Source organism: Mycteria americana, chromosome 7, assembly GCF_035582795.1.
Source record: "Mycteria americana isolate JAX WOST 10 ecotype Jacksonville Zoo and Gardens chromosome 7, USCA_MyAme_1.0, whole genome shotgun sequence".
NCBI lineage: Eukaryota > Metazoa > Chordata > Aves > Ciconiiformes > Ciconiidae > Mycteria > Mycteria americana.
In genome coordinates, this window is record NC_134371.1 from 10,765,595 (window position 1) to 10,785,010 (window position 19,416).

At 42.3% G+C, this 19,416-nt stretch overlaps 1 protein-coding gene across 1 annotated transcript in view; it reads right to left on the reverse strand.

Annotated features, from left to right (window-relative positions):
* Nucleotides 1-808: 808 nt before the first annotated feature.
* Nucleotides 809-19,416, reverse strand: part of MCF2L2 (MCF.2 cell line derived transforming sequence-like 2) — a 164,702-nt gene continuing 146,094 nt past the window's right edge. The window contains exons 27-34 of the mRNA XM_075506964.1: nucleotides 18,842-18,937; nucleotides 14,809-14,898; nucleotides 12,487-12,558; nucleotides 10,652-10,738; nucleotides 8,296-8,414; nucleotides 7,616-7,728; nucleotides 6,518-6,621; nucleotides 809-5,350 (exon numbers count right to left, since the gene is read on the reverse strand). Coding sequence (XP_075363079.1) covers nucleotides 5,250-5,350; nucleotides 6,518-6,621; nucleotides 7,616-7,728; nucleotides 8,296-8,414; nucleotides 10,652-10,738; nucleotides 12,487-12,558; nucleotides 14,809-14,898; nucleotides 18,842-18,937 — 782 coding nt within the window. The 3' untranslated portion in view covers nucleotides 809-5,249. The remainder of the gene's footprint in view (nucleotides 5,351-6,517; nucleotides 6,622-7,615; nucleotides 7,729-8,295; nucleotides 8,415-10,651; nucleotides 10,739-12,486; nucleotides 12,559-14,808; nucleotides 14,899-18,841; nucleotides 18,938-19,416) is intronic.

Below are 19,416 nucleotides of genomic sequence, written 5' to 3' on the forward strand. Positions count from 1 at the left end.
GGAGCTGCGCAGGCAGGTCCCAGCACGTGTAGCCGCACGCCAGAGATCTGCAACAGGAGAGCATTACGCCCGCTCACACGCGCGGCTGGATTTCCAGCCCTGGGCCTCTGCCAAGGGGCCTGCTTGGGGGGGGGGGGGGGACAAAGCAAGCCTCACGCCTGGGATCTGGTGTGGTCCTCGTTCTTCTTTTTCTCATACCAATACTGAAGTGCAGTAACATGATAAGGCCAATGACTTGAAAACTCAGGTGAGGTGAAGTTTGCCCCCAGAAATCTGGATACCAGCTGAAATTAGTTCCAATTTATTTTGCTCTATTTGTATTGGGTTTCTACATTCTCATTTTTACCTCCTTGCCCTTCTACATGATCCACAACACGCATTTGGGTCAATTAACGCTCCCTAATAAACCACTGGTAGCCAAAGGTATGCAGATATCTTGGGGGTAACTATAATAAAGTTATCCTACAACTTCCTTGCCTTATGGCTGCAGCATTAGCATACACAAGTCTGAACTGTCTGTGTGAACCTTTGCACTCTCCTACGAGTCCCAGGGATTCAGGAACATGACTAAGGCAGATGGCTAAAGGAAAAAACCCACTTTGTGCCTTTTGTGACATGTGTGTTGGACAAATAAAGTTATATTGGACAGATGTGTGGATTTTTTTCAGCTGTGCTGATGTGCCTTTACTGATACGCATTTATTTTGAATAGAAAGCTCATTTGACTTGTTAACTTCATACAGAGACATCAACCACAATGTTTTGTACTAGTTATAATTTTTATAAATTTCAAACAAAGTGTGGTTCTACACAGGTCAGAATGGCCTAATTACAGAAAGTTCATTTGCACACTTTTTTCTTGTAATAAATTCATACATTCTGTCTTGACTGGAAAAAAAAGGACAGGTAATTCTGTGCTCTTTCCCTGTCTGATTATCTCTCATCAGTCACAATATACAAATACATCATTATCAACACCATGGAAAATATGTAAGAAAAACAAACTGTACCAATTCTCAACTGGGGAGAGGGAATCTTAGCAGCTATTTCAGGTCCAGCTGCAAGAAGAAATACACAATTTGGCTCTTTTTTCTTCTTATTCTTATATATTTCTAATCATATATATATATATTTGAAGTCAGGCTTTGAGTATTTTTGGAAAGGAAGCACATGGCCTTTCTCATACCCAATCCTGTTTGAAATCTCAGAGTCTAAGAAAATTATGGATAATAAAATGGCTTTTCATCACATACACAACCAGAACATGACACACGCACAGCTTTGTTGTCACTGGCAAGAAAAGCCAGTGTTCAGACATGGTTTGGCCGCAGCCGTTTATGATCCAGACAACCACCATTGGTCTGATTCTCCACCCAGTAGGGTTAGACGTGAGAGAAGGAGAGGATCAGGCCTGATTACATTTTGGCCTGGTTTACTAGAAAAGCAAGCCTTACATATCATGGCAACTGCCTGTCTATCTGTTTGTCATTACCGCCAGTAAGGAAGGAGTCTGTTGCCCAACTACACCCGACAGAGCAGAGGGCAGAGTTTCGAGGATGTGAAGTTTCTGCAAGTTTCACAGCGGCTGGCAGCAGAGCAGAGGGAGGAGATCCACGTCAAAACCTCAGCCCAGAGGGCAGGTCTCGCTAGTCCAGACCTGGAGGGGACAGCCAGGCAGCTGGCACGGACTCGCTGCCAAGCAGCAAGGGCACAATGTTCAACAACGAGTGCTGCTACAGCATAGATTTACCTTGGACCTTGTCTCTTCTACAACTGAAACTTAGTGGCAACCATTACTTTTAAATGACTTTCTGGTCACTATGTCATCTCCAACACTGAAATGAAATCCATATTTGAAAACTATGATTTTTAGTCCAGCCACCTGAAAATGATGGTGTCAAAGACCTACATACAGAATAAGTATACCTTAACGTACACGTTAGTCTTGCTGGACATTACCAAGTCATATTATAGACTGTACATGAAGAGTCATTCCTTTAATTGTCACCTTGCTTGACAGAAATACACTAATTAAAAGACTATCCTGTCTACTATTAAAAAAAAAAAGGAGTCATCAAACCCCGTTTTGTCTTGTCAGCAAAGCCAGAAGGTTACTTCTTGTTGGCTGCTCTCAGACTTGTCAGCAGATCTGTCATGGAACTTCATTCTTTAAAAAAGCAAACCCAGCAGTGTGGCACTGTCTCACTTCCATTTGCACCGCAGGCATCAGCCAGGCAAAGGGCCCGGTTACTCCCCAGCAGCAGCTGCAGTGGTTGCAGCATGGTCTGAGTTTGGGACGTGGAGACAGAAACAGGCAGCTGCCTTTGGCTCGCCGGCACTGCAGGAGGGTTAAAGACACAACTAATGGTAGTGGGCTCCCTGCTCAGGTTCAGCGGTGTCCGAGGACAGCTGTGATACAGCCAGCTCCCAAAGACTGCTGAGACCAGAGTGCTGTGCCACTGCTGCACACAGCCACGGGGCAGTGAGTTACTTGCCATCCTCAGGACATTCATGGTGAAGGAGTGACTCAAACTTTGGTCCAACAGGACAAAACATGAGATTTTGCAAAAAAAAAAAAAAAAATTTGTTTTCAAAAGCAAAGTGGGGAGGAGAATTGTTATAATCCAGCCCATACCTTTGCAGTTGTCATGACGAGATGGTGAGCTGGGAGAGAGGAGACACTTCTGCAGCAATCCTCTTCCCTGCTCCAGCTCTAGACTGCCCCACGGGATGCCACCACTGACACTCACGGAGGACACAGCAGGACATATGGGGTTGAATGCTTTGCTCTCCCCTGGAGGGTCCTCGATTTTTGCATACATGCTAAAGTTTAGCATCAGAATTTGACATGTGGGCAATCCAATAGCTCCCATTTTACAGGAAGATATCGAGGCAGCAGGCGATATAGGTCTAGCACACTGTCACCCTGCACACAGCAGAGGAAGGAAATGGACTGACAATACCTGATTTTCCATCTTCAGTTCAAACAGTCTTCTCACTGCCATTTCACCATTAGAATGAGATTCCTCCAGAGAAACTCCAAAGTACAGGTTTGCATCTTTCCATCTGTCAGCAATGTCACAAATCCTAGTTTTGGCAGTTTCAGATAGCCAGGGTAACCCTTCCTCATCTCTCTCTCACACACACACACACACACAAGCTTACTATATTTATTAATGTGCAATCAAAGCTCCCTACCCCTTTCCTCTCCTACTTTTAGGGCAGGGGTAGACAGAAGCACTGTTATCAGGCCGTGCAAAAATTACTGAAAGTAATACAGAAAACAAAAGGAACTCATTTTAGGAAGAGGATAAAATAATTTCACTACAAGACAACATCACTGCATATTTCCTTGGGGGACTGAAAGGAATCAATTCTTCCCTCAAGATGCTCATAACTACAGTAGACTAACAGGATTCATGTTCCTGAGAGCCTATGTGTCATTTTTAAGGTAAATGACCAGCACAAAACAGACAAGCTTTTATCTCTGTAGGACAAAATTAGCTTCCAAAAAGGTACAGAACTCTCAGGTCCTTTAGTCATGAATGGAAAACGCCAGAAATCACAGAGTTTAGATATTGAGGGTTAGAAGACCCATGGGAATTAACCACCGCAGTGCAACTCATAATTAACCAATAAGCCTTCATAGGCAAACAAGATCTGAATAAGCCTTTACCTACTCCAAGGGTTTTTCTTGAATGGGACTATCTACCTGTTTCACAGCTATCCTGACTCACATACTAAGGTATTTGCAATGCCAGCCTCTGCTGAGACACAAAGAAAAACATTCGAGTCCCTGCAAAGACGATAGCAGAAATGATACAGACTCCTACTATTTTGCTCAGAGGCTCAATTACTAAAGAGTGGGTTTTGGTTTTGCTTCATCTCCATTTTTAGTGCTTTTGTCCCCTTTCTTATTTACATAGAGCACCACTAGTCTCAAGGTTAAACAAAAAAATCCCTAACTGTGAAAGCCAATCACTCACTCTTGAGCTTCTAGGGTCATTTTTACCAGGCTGATCTTTGCCTGTGTGCAACCCTTAGTCAATACTTATCTTTACTAAAGTATTAGCAGCTTTTGTGGGACCTAAGACCCAATTACCATCAAAATGCCTTCATGCCTTGATAGCTGCTCTGAATGAGCTAATGGCTTGTATAGGAATAATAACATCTGTAATCACTTTATATTATACATTACATCCTTATGTGGCAGAGATTTGGTACAGTCCTTTAATCAAATGTCCTGGAAAGAAGTATTTAACAACAACACTTTATCCACTCATTGGAGCATCTAATGCTCACTGCCTATTTGCAATGCTTAAGTATATTCCAAATGGGGGGTGAAATGTATCTACTCCATAGCCCAGCACACAAAGAAAGCATGCAGTCTACTCAAACATATGACATTAAGTGGCATTCAATGGAATTCTCGGCACCAAATGCAAAGGATTGTGATCCAGCAACCACAGACTGCAGAGGGGGCAGAGGAATGACTTATATTGTAAAAAGAGTTCAAAATGTTCTTTGTCACAGTAGCTGTCACACGTCTTTGCTTCCCTGCTAAGCCCTGCACCTCCACCTCATAGCCAGTTGCCATCTGCATCATCCCAACATAATGCTGTATGCAGCAGGTCATTCACTGCGCCGTGGCAAAAGTAGTCATATCACTGCCATGCGAAGCCTCTCTGATGGTCCAAGTCAGAAGTTTCGTTTCCACAGCCGCCCTAAAAGGGGATGTTTTTGGTGTTGACCATCAGCAAAAAGGGCACATGTGTGATGTATCAGCTGGAATTAAGGAGGACGGGGAAGGCACAGCCAGAGGCAAGCAAATGGAAAAACCTCCAGGCGACCCCCTGGTAGAGCAAGAACTCGTAACTGTGCATGTGTCCCTCTGCAGTAACTCGGTGTTCAAGCAAAGTTGCCAAAAGGTGCGTGCATAGTAACTCTTCAGCTCTGCTGTCGACCTAATTTAGGCCACGTCTTCTGAAACAGTTTGATAATCAATGCGAGAAGCATTTTTCTCCTCTAATACTGAAGGTGGGTTTTGATGCTTTCTGGATGTTTAATGCTCCTTTCAAGTTTCTTTTTCCCAGCTTGACGGGTGGACAGCACAGTTCTCATCTGTTCATGCTGATAAAGTTTTAGTGAGTTATGAACCTCAGAGCTTGTGAGAAAGGCAACTTTGATCCAGTGTCCACCCAAAATAAACAAAGAGACGGATGGGGTCCTGAGGAAGGCTGGGCCTGCTGTTCAGCTGCCAGCCCTCTGTTCTGCTGGGAAGCTTTTGGCCACCTCGCTCTCCTTGGTGTCTGACTCTACTGAGGCCATGCTGCAGGAATCGTTGTACATGTCTGAAAAGGAGGATATGGGCATTGTCACTACAACATGTCTAAAGCATTTCCCATCTACAGTGTTGAGGTTCATTGCTAAAAGCCTGAAATAAAATAAAAAATAAATAATCACAATTCTACTGCTCTCCTAATTCCTTCACTAAAGGCAAGGAAGGCTCTTTTGGTATGTAACTAACTGTAATGTGTGTGTGGCTTTATTTTTCTTTTGAAGCATTAGACATGCCAAAGAAATGAGAGCCATAGCTAGGCACTGAGGGTGGAGACAGAACTGACCTGCTGTGGAGGTGAAGGAGCAGCAATTACCTAACTCCCTTTAAACCACAGCAAAGAATCTTGGTTAACTTTCAAAAAGGGTTTTCTCCACCTCAAAAAAACTGACAAAAAAAAAAAAAAGAAAAGAAAAGAAACCAGTAACTCAGAATAAAATGCTGGTAGCTCTCTATTGCAGGTCCCCAGGGAACGGCTGTGCCAGATTTTGCTTTCTTCTGTTACCAGAAGAAAAGCAGGACACATTTTGGTAAATTGTATTTAAGGATGGGCAAAAATGAATCTAAAATGGTAAACCTTTGATCTGCAGAGTTGCTGAGATTCAGCTTTTCCAGTGGGAAAAGTTTGGGTGTTAGGCCAGAACCAAAGCTGAAGAAGGGATGACTTTTAGTGCTGATTTGGCTGAAATCTTGCCAGAGCAGCCCTTCCTCCAGCTTTTGGAGCCAGCAGTGAAATATGATGAAAGCAGTGATGGTTCATGAGATTTTAATGTTTTCAAACCTAGACCAGAACCACAGCCCTGATGCTGATCTAAATCCAAACGCTGCCTGTGTCAGGACAAAAGCTATGCTGCAGTTACAACACACCTTGCCATATGACACACTTGGGCTAGCTGTAAAGTAGCCAGCCTGGGTACTGGTATCACAGGAGTTTGGTGGGAGATTCAAATTCTGCCTGGGAACAGGAAAACAATTAAACCATGCCAAGGTAAGCTGCTGTGCCTAAGTAGCTCTGACATCCAAGGCACCAAATTTCAGGCTAGCTCAGCTGCATCACTAGGGACTGCAGGCTGGGTACTTTTTTTATAGAAAGTGCACTGTTTACCACATCATTTTTTATCACATTCATTTTTAGTATGAAAAAAAAAAAAAAATGCCAGTAACACGTTTCGTCTGTTACCTGCATTGCTGTTCTTAATTATGTTGTTACTGTCCCCCTCTGCTGGCTGCAATATACTGGAAGGAACCCAGTCGCTTTTCTCAGAGACCAGTTTCTTCACTAACCTGAAATTCAGAGAACAGTCAGTGAATTTCCCTACATTCCCTTTCCCTGGGTTGTGTTTCTTAGAGGGGTATGTTGGGCAGCTATTTCCTAAACAAAGGAAGTGGCAGAGGATCCAGGGAAGTCCTACAGGTAGCGGTGACTGTGTTTCAGCAGTGTCAAACGGTGACCCAGTATCCCAGAACAAGCTCACTTGCAAACAGACTGTGTGACAAGGAAGCAGTGGCCTTGGCCTGTGTTTGAGACCCTGGGCCAAATTCAGAGCTGAAGAAACTGAACCTTTCATGTTGTCCATCCCCCTTGCTGTAAATATCATCCAGGGCGGATGGGTTTAGTTCTCTTCCCACCTACTTCACCCTATGGGACTCGCTCCCATCTCAGTTGCATGTCAGTTCTGAGTGAAGGGTCTGACTGCACGGGCGCTTCAAGATCAGATCTTCTTTCTCCAAATTACCCACGGAAAGAGAATTCAGATGCCCAGCCAGGTCTGTTCCTAACACTCACTTGTCAGCAAGAGAGGGTAAATACACCAAAACATATGTGAGCTCAAAGGGGCCAGATTCATTCTACTTTGTCCATCACGTCTTATATCTACGCCTTTGGGTCTAAAAATGCTCTCTGGTTCACTGCTGCAGCTCGGTGGAAGGCACGGTGATTTTATTGATGTATCCTATGGAAGGGTGCTGCCTTTGACAGTTGTCCTTCTGGCTAGAAGGTGTCAAAAGCCCAAATATTTCCCTTCATTTCCTTTATGCAAACTTTTGTCCTCTTAAGCCTCGTGTCACAAGCATTTGGGATGAAAGCCAACCAGGTGGAATTAACCAAAGCTGCTTGTATGTTCATGCCTCCCACTGCCTCTTTCACATTGTGGTCAATGGGGTGAGTGGATTGGGATTGATTTTGAAGAAGCTTTGACATTCTTCTAAATATTTTCCATCTTTTCTAGGAGGTTAAGGCTGTTCTACTTGTCAAATTCTGTCTCTCTGCTGTACTTACCATTGACCGTTCTCTCCTTCCTGCACAAACTGCACTAAATCTCCATCCTCGAGTGTAAGAGAATCTGGGAAACAGCTGTCAAAACTGCCTTCTACCCGAAAAAGATTGGTCCCCTAAAATGAATGAAACAATGCACTAGAAATACAGTCACTATGGATGAAAGAACACTGTGCAAGAGAGAGAGTTTAGTTAAGTACTGGATTAGGCATTTCAAGCTGGCAGAGATTTCTTCTGTAGGGAATTGTGTCACTTTTTATTCCTTTTATCATGCCCAGGTTAAATATTATTCAAACTTAGGACAGAACTGTGCTGTGCATTCAGGCTTTAGAATGAACCAGCCAGCCATTATTCTGATATAGAAACTGGGTTTGTGACACCAGGTTAAGTTATCTGGAAAAGTCTGAAATTACGTTTTAAGGGCTCAGAGTTTTCCCTCACTTTTGTAACAGGTAAAGCTAGAGCTTACAAGTCAGGGTGACTTTTTATGGTCCTGGCCCTGATCAACAAAATAGTCTTGGAATAATCTCCCAATACTCCAGATCAAATTCCCATGTTCTATATTCCCACACATCCATGAATGTAAGGCTGGTATGAATCCAAACTTTGCAGGTTAAATTGTGATCTTTAGGGAAGAGGAGGTTGCACTGGGAAAGGGCAGCGTAACTTGAAAAAGGAATTACGTTGTTAGGGTTGGTCTCTTCCTCCAAGTCAGAAGAGTTGGAGAGTTCATCTGTGCTGGAGGGGATGGCTTCAAAATCTTCAAATGTGTCTAGAGATGGCATTTGCCTGCTGGGCCAACCTTTTCAAAGGAGATAATAAAGAGTTAGCTATCAGTTATTAGCCTCTTTCAGACTCAGTCTTTTAAAAATAAATGTCACAGGTTCACTTCCCACTATTCCACTTACTGAATTGCTTGTACCTTTTTACAGCTTGTTCCCTGATTTTGCCATAAAAATTACGTTGCAGCCATTATTCTGTCTCTAAAAACCTGTACCACTTGCTGTCATTTGTTGGAGGGCAGGTTGTGTGGCCACAGTGTGCATGCCCATCAATACCTTGAATGTTTAGCATTGCTAAGTCTCTTCAATTCAGGACATACAAAAAGCAAGGACCAGCAATATTTCTGCGGAGCGAGCGCTGTAGCAAATGATAACTTTTGCTGACGTGATTTTCAGAAAGCCATGCTCATTCAGTTTCCAGCTTACCTCCACATGTTTATCTATAAATTGAAGTCCAAAGCCATTGAATTTTGGTTGACTTCTTATCTCCATCTCGCCCCAAGGTGATATTACCACCTGAGCAACTTACAAGACTATACCTTGGAGCAGGCTGGAAGTGCAGGGAAGGGACAGAGTAAACAACAAAGCACAAAGACAACCAGACCTTGGTGGCAGATAGAGAAGATGTCATTAATAGTTCTGCTGTTAGCAGTCTTATTGCATGATTTGCACCCAAAAACACCCCAGCCCAGTGGAAGGAACTTAATGAGAGATTTGCAGCCCAAGCACAACAGCCAGTCTCTTTACCTACAAAGGCATGCCCAGAGGATGTGTCCTGAGCGAAATTCAGGCTGAGCCTTATAAGACCTGCCTGCCTGAGGCTCCCATGATGGAAAAGTAACTCAGCCTCTTCTGTACACATGGCAATCATGATCTACACTTTCCTTCACACTTGATGCCTGTCCCTTTTCTAACGGGGATGACTATAGTCCAGCTAGGAGGAAACAGACCTTGCGTCTACCAAGGGATTCTGCAGCCCTGACAGATACAAGCTGAATGGAATCAGTCAAATCACCATGTGCCTTCCTACTTAATGTACCTGCTGTGCATTAGCTGATTCACAGATACTTGGGCTGAGCAGATGCTGAATCGAGTTCTTGACAGCCTGTGGGCCATTGCTCTCGACAAGGCAAAGCAGTGCTCTGACAACAAGGCACAGAGACAGATGCTCATGCAGTGGGATTATGCATAACCCAGTACTCACAACCTCCAGCAAAACCTGCCCTGGGACAATACAAAACCCAAGCCAGGCAGTTTAGGCAGTAAATGGAAAAGCGATCTGATCTGGGAGAAATAGGTTTATTAATTGATTTATTTAATCCCTCCCCATGCACATCCTCCCTGCTACAGGCACTGGTTGGTGCAACATGTGGTCATGCAGCTCTGCAGCCCCTTCTCCTCCCTCCTGCTACATAGGGGCTGTGACTGCCCCGACCACTGCAAATCAGTTACAAGTGACCTTCTTCCACCAGAGCAGCATCCCCAGGTAAAATCCTACAGGTATGGCTAGCTCATCTGTACTTTTCAAGGGGTAAACTAGCCTCTGAAGTGGCATTCATGTGCTGGATTGTGAGTGTCCCCACCAAGGTCTATACCAATGGAGTTTTGAGACTGAAGAGACAATTTCAATTACAGACCATGCAGCATAGAGAACTGGACCCCATATTTTGTATCAGTTGAATCACACCAGCAAAATACTAGCAACTGTCTAAATGTACAAGTATACATTGATGCTAATTAGCTTCAAACTGCTATAGCAATTTTAGTTCAAAATCACAGGGTGGGCTACAAACACCAAAAGAAAAAGATATCCCCCTTCCCACTTAGACAAAGCTTCAGTGATCTTTTGCCACTGTCATTTGTAGAAAGCATCCAAGGCAGAAACCTAAACAGCAAGGATTCCTTACAAATACATGCATCAGCCTTCCTCTTCCATACAAATTGCTATTCTAATTTCAGAGCCTAAGAAATAGCCTAAATTTTATGTACTTAATTCAAGCTATAAAATAACACAGATCAAATTCTGAGCTCTCTGACGTCAATTAAAAGAGTTGTTTTCACCTGTACCTGACCTAGAAAACCAGAATCTGGGACATTGTTTCCATACCTGCTAGTGACCCAAGCTTGTTCTTTCATTGCTTTCACGGGAAATAATGTTCATTAAAAGAGAAAAATCTCTTTAAGTTAAAGAGAGTAAATATTATCATAAATTTATATTACACTCTCAAATTGAGATGATAATTTTAATTTTGTTTACCTGTCTGTGAAGCAGATCTAGGTACAGGTCTCGTGGTGGAACCGGTATTACATTTAGTCTGGGCCAATATGGTGTTCTCAAAAGCATCTGTGACAGGAAGTACAACTTTGTGTCTTGAAGGTGAAACAGTGACCAGACAACCAGTACAAAGTGAATTCCTGTATCACCTCTGCAACTGGTAGTCTTTTTAACAAACAGGTGGACTGGGGTCCAACAGTTATAAAAGAGGAGACACATGACCAGCACAAATGAGTGAAAAGACAGCAACATTCCACAGAAAAACTAAGTCTGAGAAGGACAGAGAACAGCCAAATGTTGATGTTAATTAAGGAAGACAACTGCTGGGTGAACAGTGCAGTGTTCTATTTCACTACAGCTTCCTTACACACTTTTAACATATTTTTCTTGCAGCAATTCAAATCATTCTGTAGGTGATGGTATATGATTTTGATGCCCATCCATACAGCAATGGAAGGGGATCAGGGAGGGTCTTCTTCCCAGCCAGAAATGAATGATCTCACTCTGGATGAATGCAATATAATTTTGTGGGGGAAGTTTTTACCTAAGTAAATCAAATCCTTTCGGTTAACTCTGTCAGAGCTCTGGCAACAGCAGCAATATCTTCTAGTAAAGGCATGACAATGTTCATTGTTTCCTACTTACAGAAACTCAGTCTGGTGAGGAATGTTGTGCAGTAGGACCATGTTTTTAACCAGTGAGGATCAACTCAGCTCTATCCTACAGATAGTGCTTGCACCTTGAAATACCCCCTGCCTCTGCAGCCATATGGTATGCTGAGATCAGAAGTATCTGTCATTGAGGAAAGTGAGGTATAAACACCACAATTTGGGAAACTCTGGTGCTGGGTGCCAGGATGATTCCAAACTTAGTGCCAGGGGTCACTGGCAAGAGGAAATATTCTGCAAACAGCAAAACCACTATTTCCTCTGCTGCTTCTGAACTGTTTCTTCCAACCTCTCTGTTCCAGTGTCCTCTTCTACTGGGAGTGACATAGGAGATAGCTCCGATATGTCACCAATTCCATCACTGACTTGGCCACCTGCCCTTTCTACTAAGGTTTTGTGCAGAGCAACACGATCCTGAGAAAGGATTCCTCAGCTTACATCTCTCTCCTCCCTGTCCTGCAACAAGGGTACTCCACTGCTTGTGCCCCACAAGGCAACATGCTCTAGCAAATGCTCTTGTAAAGGGAAAAGCTGACAATGGAAGCTGGTTATCTTCCAGTGGCTGGGGAATAACTTCCCAGTTTAACTCTTTGGTATTGTTTATTAAACACTAATTGATGAATCTGCTGCAACAAATAGGTGGAAATTCTGCTTGGCTGAAATGAAACACTGCACGTTAAATGGATATTAATGCACAGTCTAGCCTCTTCTGTAGTCTTCATGCACATGGCTCCTGCTGCTCTTATGAGGTATAGACACTAACGAGGGAAGAGGGATGCAAGCAGCCAGACTGCAGGTCAAAGTGAAAAGTAGCCCCTTGGCTCCCTGCTGCTGCACTCCACAGAGTGAGGTAGAAGCCAGGCAGAAAATCCTGGACCAGATCACAGTCTAGAGGATTACTTCCCAAAACAGGCATAGAATTGGGGTTTTAATGTAGGCCCATCCCTAGGTGAAAGTTGGTAAATATAACATGAGTGCAGGGGACAGGCAAGGGGTGACAAGCTGTGTTTATCACAGTTAAACAGATAAACTGACACCAAACCCCTAATGGACTCCAGTGCCGTCTGCCAGCAGTGATGAGATGTAATTCAGTGAATAATATCAAAAGATTGCCAAACAGGTTTTCATGCAGGATGGAAATACTCATACCTTCAAACCCCAGGGGAGTTGGGTCACTCTTTATTTCATGTCTCTTGACTTTAACTGCAGGAACAAGGGGACCTGTGTGAAGTTTGCAGAGTCACAAGGCTGTAAATATTGTTAAAGGAGAAACTTGCTTTCCCATTACCTGGAAACACTACCTGCCTAATACTTTCCATTTCATCCAGAAAAATGACCAACCCCTAAATTTTAAGTGGTGAAGATAAACACTCCTGTGATGTGGATAGGAAACAGGCCCCTTTTTGCAAAAGACCTTAAGACATAGTAAATGTATCTGCTTCCAACCAGGTTTCACAGATGTTTTCTCTCATGCTTGTCCAGGAGATGGCACTAACGCAGGTAGACTCACAATCTCAGCTTTCTACCCATGAGGCTGGCAGGGAAGAGCCCACAAAAGCCAACACTTCTGCCCCACAGAAGTGGAGAGCATCCATCACAGGTCCATGTACAGTGCTTCTCCTGTGTCCTGACTCCACATGTGGAGGACTGGTGATGTGAGGGAGCTTAATTGTTAGCAGTGAGGATCAGTACACAGCAGTATGCAGTAGCCTTGAATGAGATGATCCAAACACCCTGGCTAGACCTGCATTTGGCTAATGCTGAGACAAGACCCAGGCTTCAGTTCTTTTGTCATCTGAAATATTTTCTTAAAGCAGATGCTGTAAATAAAACGCTTAATTGAAAAGCACTGATTTTGTTTCCTAGCTTTTAAAATCATTACAAAAGTAGTTTCCTCAGCATTCAAAAAAAATTGCCAATGGTCTTGTGGTGGACGGGATCCTCAGACAGGATTTTTTTATGTGAAACTGTAACAAAGGTTGAATTTCATTGTAATTCACTCATGCTCTCTTCCATAAACCACACTAAAGAATAACCCTTGGTTGCCCATTCTCTTTCTACATATGTGCTTCTTTCTGTTCCACAGCTTAGAAAATCAATATTAGGAAATAATTCAGTCTTCCCATAGCCTAGTAACTGATCATGTATTTCTGAAGCTGTTCTGAAGCTGTTCAGGAGTTCTGAAGCTGTAAGAACCTCTTCTCTGTGCTATGCCCATCATTTCCATGTAGTGATGTTGTAGTGTTATGGTCTAAAGAGGTTGGCAAAGGTAGCGGTAATATCACATCCTTCCTCTGCCAATAAACCCCACCGCGCTATGATTTCATGACACCCTGGAAGTAGGTCGTTTCATAGAATCATAGAATCATTTCGGTTGGAAAAGACCTTTAAGATCATCAAGTCCAACCGTTCAGATACCTGTTGCTTCATTGCACAGTCAAGGATGTGGTTCATATCCTTCAGAACTATTTAGAATGCACTACATCAAGTACTGTGCAACTTTCTTTCTGACAAATATATAGCAAAGATTTTAATACAAATTAATTCAGCCATTTTTCCTTCTATTTTGGTTTGTGAATTGCCCTGCAAATCTTAAACTTGCAAATTATTTCCTCCACTTCATTCCAGGAACTGCCAAAAGACAATATATTCAGAATTCGATGTAAGACCATATGTTCTGTTTTCAAAAGTAACTCTGACATGTAGGCATAGGTGTCTACAATCCTACTGATTTTCAACACAACCAGCTTGCCCAAATGCATGGGTTGCTTTTGAGTTTAAATGTAGGCGCTAGTGCAATAACTTAAATTTTGTAAAAGTGCCTTTTCTCAAAATAATTACAGCTCAAAAATAAAATTTTCCTAAGTTCCCACAGGAAGTGCATAGAGTTCAGTGCATTCTGGGCCCTAGCTCCCTCACACATGTCTGAAAAATTTCCTTGCAATCATAATTTCTAATCAAAACTGTGATCATGCTAAATATTCTTAAAACTGGCATCTCTTGCTGCTCCTTTTTTGGGTTGATTTCAGGCTTTCTTACCATCTGATGTCTGCTACACAATGAAGAGATTCTCTCCTTGAAAGCAACAATCCTAAACAGCTTTAAGGAAACGGAGAAATAATTTCTATTGAATTTCAGTTAATCCAAACCAGGGAGAAATTGGAAACCTAACCTCACATCAGCCAAAAATTAAGCCAGTTTCCATGGAAACCAGCACCACTCTCTGAAGCCTATTATGGAGAAATTGAGAAGAGTCATTATATATGCTGGCAGCACACCTTGATATACATTCAAAATGTCTTGGCCTGTCTCCCTGCAGGTGTTATACTGGTCCTGACTCTTCTTCTCCTGGAACATCCTGTATTTATAAAAATTGAGCCTGAGGTACTCACTCTGTGAACAGCATTTGGCAGTAAATGTATCAGTCAGCAGGAAGGGAGAAGGGTAGCTAAGCAAGCAGCATGACAGTACCTTTGGTCACAGCAGAAGCATTAACTGTGGTGTTGATGGAGGAGGCTAGGGAAAAGCGACGGGTAACTTCTCTTTCCTTAGATTCTGGATCTGGGAGAATAGACAGATGCAATGCAGGGCAGGGTTAGAGGTTAATAAACACTGAGGGTAAAAGATGTCCAAAGCAAAGCAGCAGCCGGAAAAGGGTAAATAAAAGGTAGGTTGCTCCTCTAAAATAGCCAGGAAAAATACCCTCAACAAAGTGAATAGCACAGAAGAGAGTTTATATGAACGTATTTTTTCAAAGCAATTCCAATTGCACCAATTTTAATACTTCAGAAGGGAGACTTATGCCAATTAATATTTTAGCAACCAACTAGTCTAAGTACAGCTACAAAGCACAGAAAGATGAGCACGATGGTTAGAATGGTGGGTGTGTCTACAGATGAGGTTTGGATTATTTTAGACACCGAACTGCTTGTTCTGTGGTGACTGACCTGAAATACACTGAAAAACAAACATGAATGGTTTGGAGTTCACGTTTGTCGTTTCTAGCAGTTAACTGTGTGAATGCCTGAAAACGTCCTCTGAGCCTCCATCCTTACTGCTGCAAATCAGCTTGGAGAAAGTGAAGACAACAGAGCTTTTCTTAGTTTACTCCAATTAGGATCCTGCCTTTTCTCAAAGCCCGCTCAGGAATGAAAACACAACTTCCTCAGATTTCACTGTGAGATGTGAGCAGCATTTTTGACTCAAAATATTTCATAAACAGATCAGAGGTATAAATGGACTAACTATCTGCTAGCTTCAGAGAACACATGTGTCAAAACATGTCAAAGTCATTACGCAGCTCTTCAGAGATTGTGTCTACACATCTACAAGCACATCGATATACTTCTTGCACCTACCAACTACAGCAGCACCACTTGGGAGAAAACGTTGCTTGCTTACAAATATTTCAGGATTAACTTTTTAGTTTCTTTTGCTGAAAACACTCTAAGCACATGTGCTGCATTACTCAAGTGAGTATTTCCATTGAGACATGAGTAAAGCTGTTCATATGCTTCATATCTCAGTTTCCGTAAGATACTTGAACACTTAACTCTACCAGGACACAACCTCCATTGAAAATGGTATCAGAAATGGCTTTAAATATTCTGTTGAAGGTTTTCAGATTTGTCCAAAACTATTTGTGATTTCCATGTTTTGAGTTTTCAAAATACCAAATATTTATGTAAAAATTAAATATTTGTTTCTAATTTCACTGAAACATTTCCTGGGATAGGTGAAGAGTTATTTCACAGAAAACTCTTTGTAGCACATGCTTATATGCTTTGCTGAATGTTAGCCCAGATGTTCCCAGATGGTGCCTGTGATTCAGAGGGACTTTTCTATTCCAGTTGTCTCCTTTCTCTTGTCGTGTCTATCTTCTTTTCTCTCCCCCCCGCCCCGTTAACTGGCATACAGCACTGGAGTAAAAGAAGTTTCAGGTGATTTTATATTTCAGGTTTAAATATCCTGTGCAGAACTATACTACTGTGAAGATTTCCTTGCCAGGGATCTTAAAATTCTCTTTCCCATTCCTCACCTTCATGTTTCCTTATTTTAATGTTCAGTCACACAACATTTCTCTTTACTTTGTTTTTACCATATTTCTGCCTAGTAAATGTCACATTCGCTGTATGTTTCCAGTGGAGCAGAAATTAGCGTGACTGGTTGAACTGCAATTCCTATAATGTTTTATTATGCCAAAACATCAGGAAACCATATTAGCTCCTTAAAATCTCAGTGCAATTTTAACTGTAGATTGGCTACTGTAAAAAGACTGTAAATTCTGTATCTGCCAATGCACTTCCTTATCAATTTACTCATAAAAGCACATATATTCAAGTACCTCCTTATCCACACCTCCTAAAAAGGCTGAAGAAAAATGAGAGGTTAAACTCTGCTCTCAGTGATAATTACAATGGAATGACTCTACATTTAGACTGCTGTAACTGCCCTTATTAAAATACAAAGAAAATTTCACTTTATAACTATGGTGTTGGGCTACATTTACACCACATCATGCAGCTCTTAGAGACCCTGTGCCAACTCCAAGGAATATGAGCTTGGCTCTGCAAACCAGGACAGCTAATGCCAACCCAGGGCGGGGAGATGCAGAGTGCTACGAGTGTGGGCTTTCACGCACTTTGGTGTCAGTTCTGGTGTGACTGCCTTGGGGTCTCTGCACTGATGGAGTGCAGGATGGTAACGTTTCTCCTCCAGACACCAGCATTTCTTTGGCCAAAACACCAAGGTGCTTATATACAACGTTTTCTACCCCATCATATCCAGCCTGGGCAGACAGTTCAGCAATGCTTTTGAGCATCCGTGCTCCACTGCCAGTTGATATCTATCAATCAAGCAACCTTGTTTTCCCCCTAGTTAGTCTTGTTATTTTATTGTTTAATCCTTCCCTTTTATGTGTTCTGCACATGAACAGACACGGTGGGTCTGAACCAAAGTATGCTCAGCTCAGTATGCCACCTCCTGCCATGGCCAGTAACAAATCCTTAGACGAAGGGGTCAAGAGCTCGTATTGCAGTAGCTTCCCTGTTACCTTCTCACAGCTTCTGATCTGCCTTGACAGCCAGTCCGTATAGTGCTAACACAGCTGTGCATCATCACTGCCTACAGAAATGACCACACTCTGCAAATCATCCAGGCTATTTGCCAACTGGTTTCCTCTAGGCCAGGACCAGATTAGCAACTGAACAGCAGGAGAAAGTGAAATGGGACATGGTGTAATGGAGGTGCTTCGCAGGAATCTCAAGTGAGCAGACCCAGCAAGTCTTTGAGCTGAGAGTGCCTACAGCTTAGGGGGTATGAACTCTTCTGAACTGTGCTTTGCTGTCTGGAACATGGAATGACTGAATAAAATGCAAGATGTTTCACACGACAAGAAAAATACAGATAAAAGAGCAGAAGAGGCCCAAACCAAAACTGCAGATCCAAACTCACCCGAATTACTGCATTTCTGAAATCTGTATTTTGTAATTGATTTCCCCAAGTCATAGGATCTGAAAACCACTCCCTTTTTTGTATTCAGAACATTGAACTGGTTTGTCCATCTTGGATCTTACTACCAAGTGCAGCCTTAACCTTGCAGCCAGAATCTTATGGCTGCTCTGGATCTTGGTGTATTCTCATCTACTTTATAACATTGTAATTTTTATTCTTTCATCTTGCTTCTTCCTCCTTTGATGATCACCCTCTCCATCACTGGACACTAACCCTTTGTCGCACAGAAGAAATATAATTTATCAGAACAGGAGAAAGGTCATATAATAACAATAAAAAGAGTAATTACACTATCTTTTCAGAAAGTAATTGCAAATAGTCATTCAATTTAATTTCTATTCACATTTCTTTCTTTCCTCAAAAGTCTCTTTCTTGTACAGCCATCACAGGAACATGCAATGCTCTCTATTCATGGATATTAAGTCTCTTCTAAAAATTTATGCACAGAGACTCAGAACACAGCATTTTACAGTATCATATAACATAATTAAGTAGAAATGGCAATAAACCCCAGATCTTCTGAATTCCGCTTGCTCAGTGTAACCACTAGGCCATGACTGAGCAACATTTGAAAAAATAAAGAGGTCCACAACATTTGAAAAAATAAAGAGGTCCAACCAATGAACAATTTAACACATAAAAACCTCATGTAGCACCACACAATGATACTCTTCCCTTCAAGCCAGTAAACTGCTGAAAGAAGTTAGGTTGGTGGTTTAAAACATGTTCACACTTTGGCCCTTGAGAGAAACTGGAAATAAACATTATTTGCACTGTGCACCAGTAAAAGATCCAACCACTAAACTCAAAGGTTGCCTTGGCGATACTGCCGAGAAGAGGAGCCATATGTGTGTATCAGACAGGAGCATTTTGGTGAGACGTGGCAGCACTTTAGGAAATAGTGATGGATGGCACTATGGGATGGAGAGAACATTGTGGGAGTGCAGGAGACAGATGGCCAGAGACCAAATGCTGCATGGGGTGATTTTACCTTTGGGTGGAGCTCTGCGGTTGGAAAGACCTTGCAATGTGAATCGCTTTCTAGCAAGCGCTGTGCGCTCAAGGTTAAGGCTGGTGGAAGCATCAACTAGGAGAGAGAGGGAAAGGGAAGAGAAATAAGGAAGGAAGGGTCAGCTGTTCAGCTTATGGGAAAGGAAAGGTTAGCACTGGATGACAACTTAAAATAAATAAATAAATTTTGATTCAGTTCAAGCCTGAGCAAGAGCTAATCAATTAGAAAGGTGACATGAGATCAGGGTGATTAAACCAGCTGAGCCAAACAGAGCCCCTGGGTTGAGTTTGGCTCACTGAGTTTTAATGGAGAACAACAAAACAAAACCAAAGAAAAATAGGTGAAGGGATGTAGCTCTCATCAAAGGAAAATACAGTTTAGCAGCAAGCTCATTAAAAAGGATCTAGTGCCTTTTACTATGAAAACACATAATTGTGGTTGGAACAGCAAGGTTGTAGGGAAGAAATAAGAGAAGAAGCCTTGCAGTGCAGGACACGTACAGACAGCAAGTATTGCTAGCAGTCCCACTTCTGCTATCCAGTACTAGCACTGAA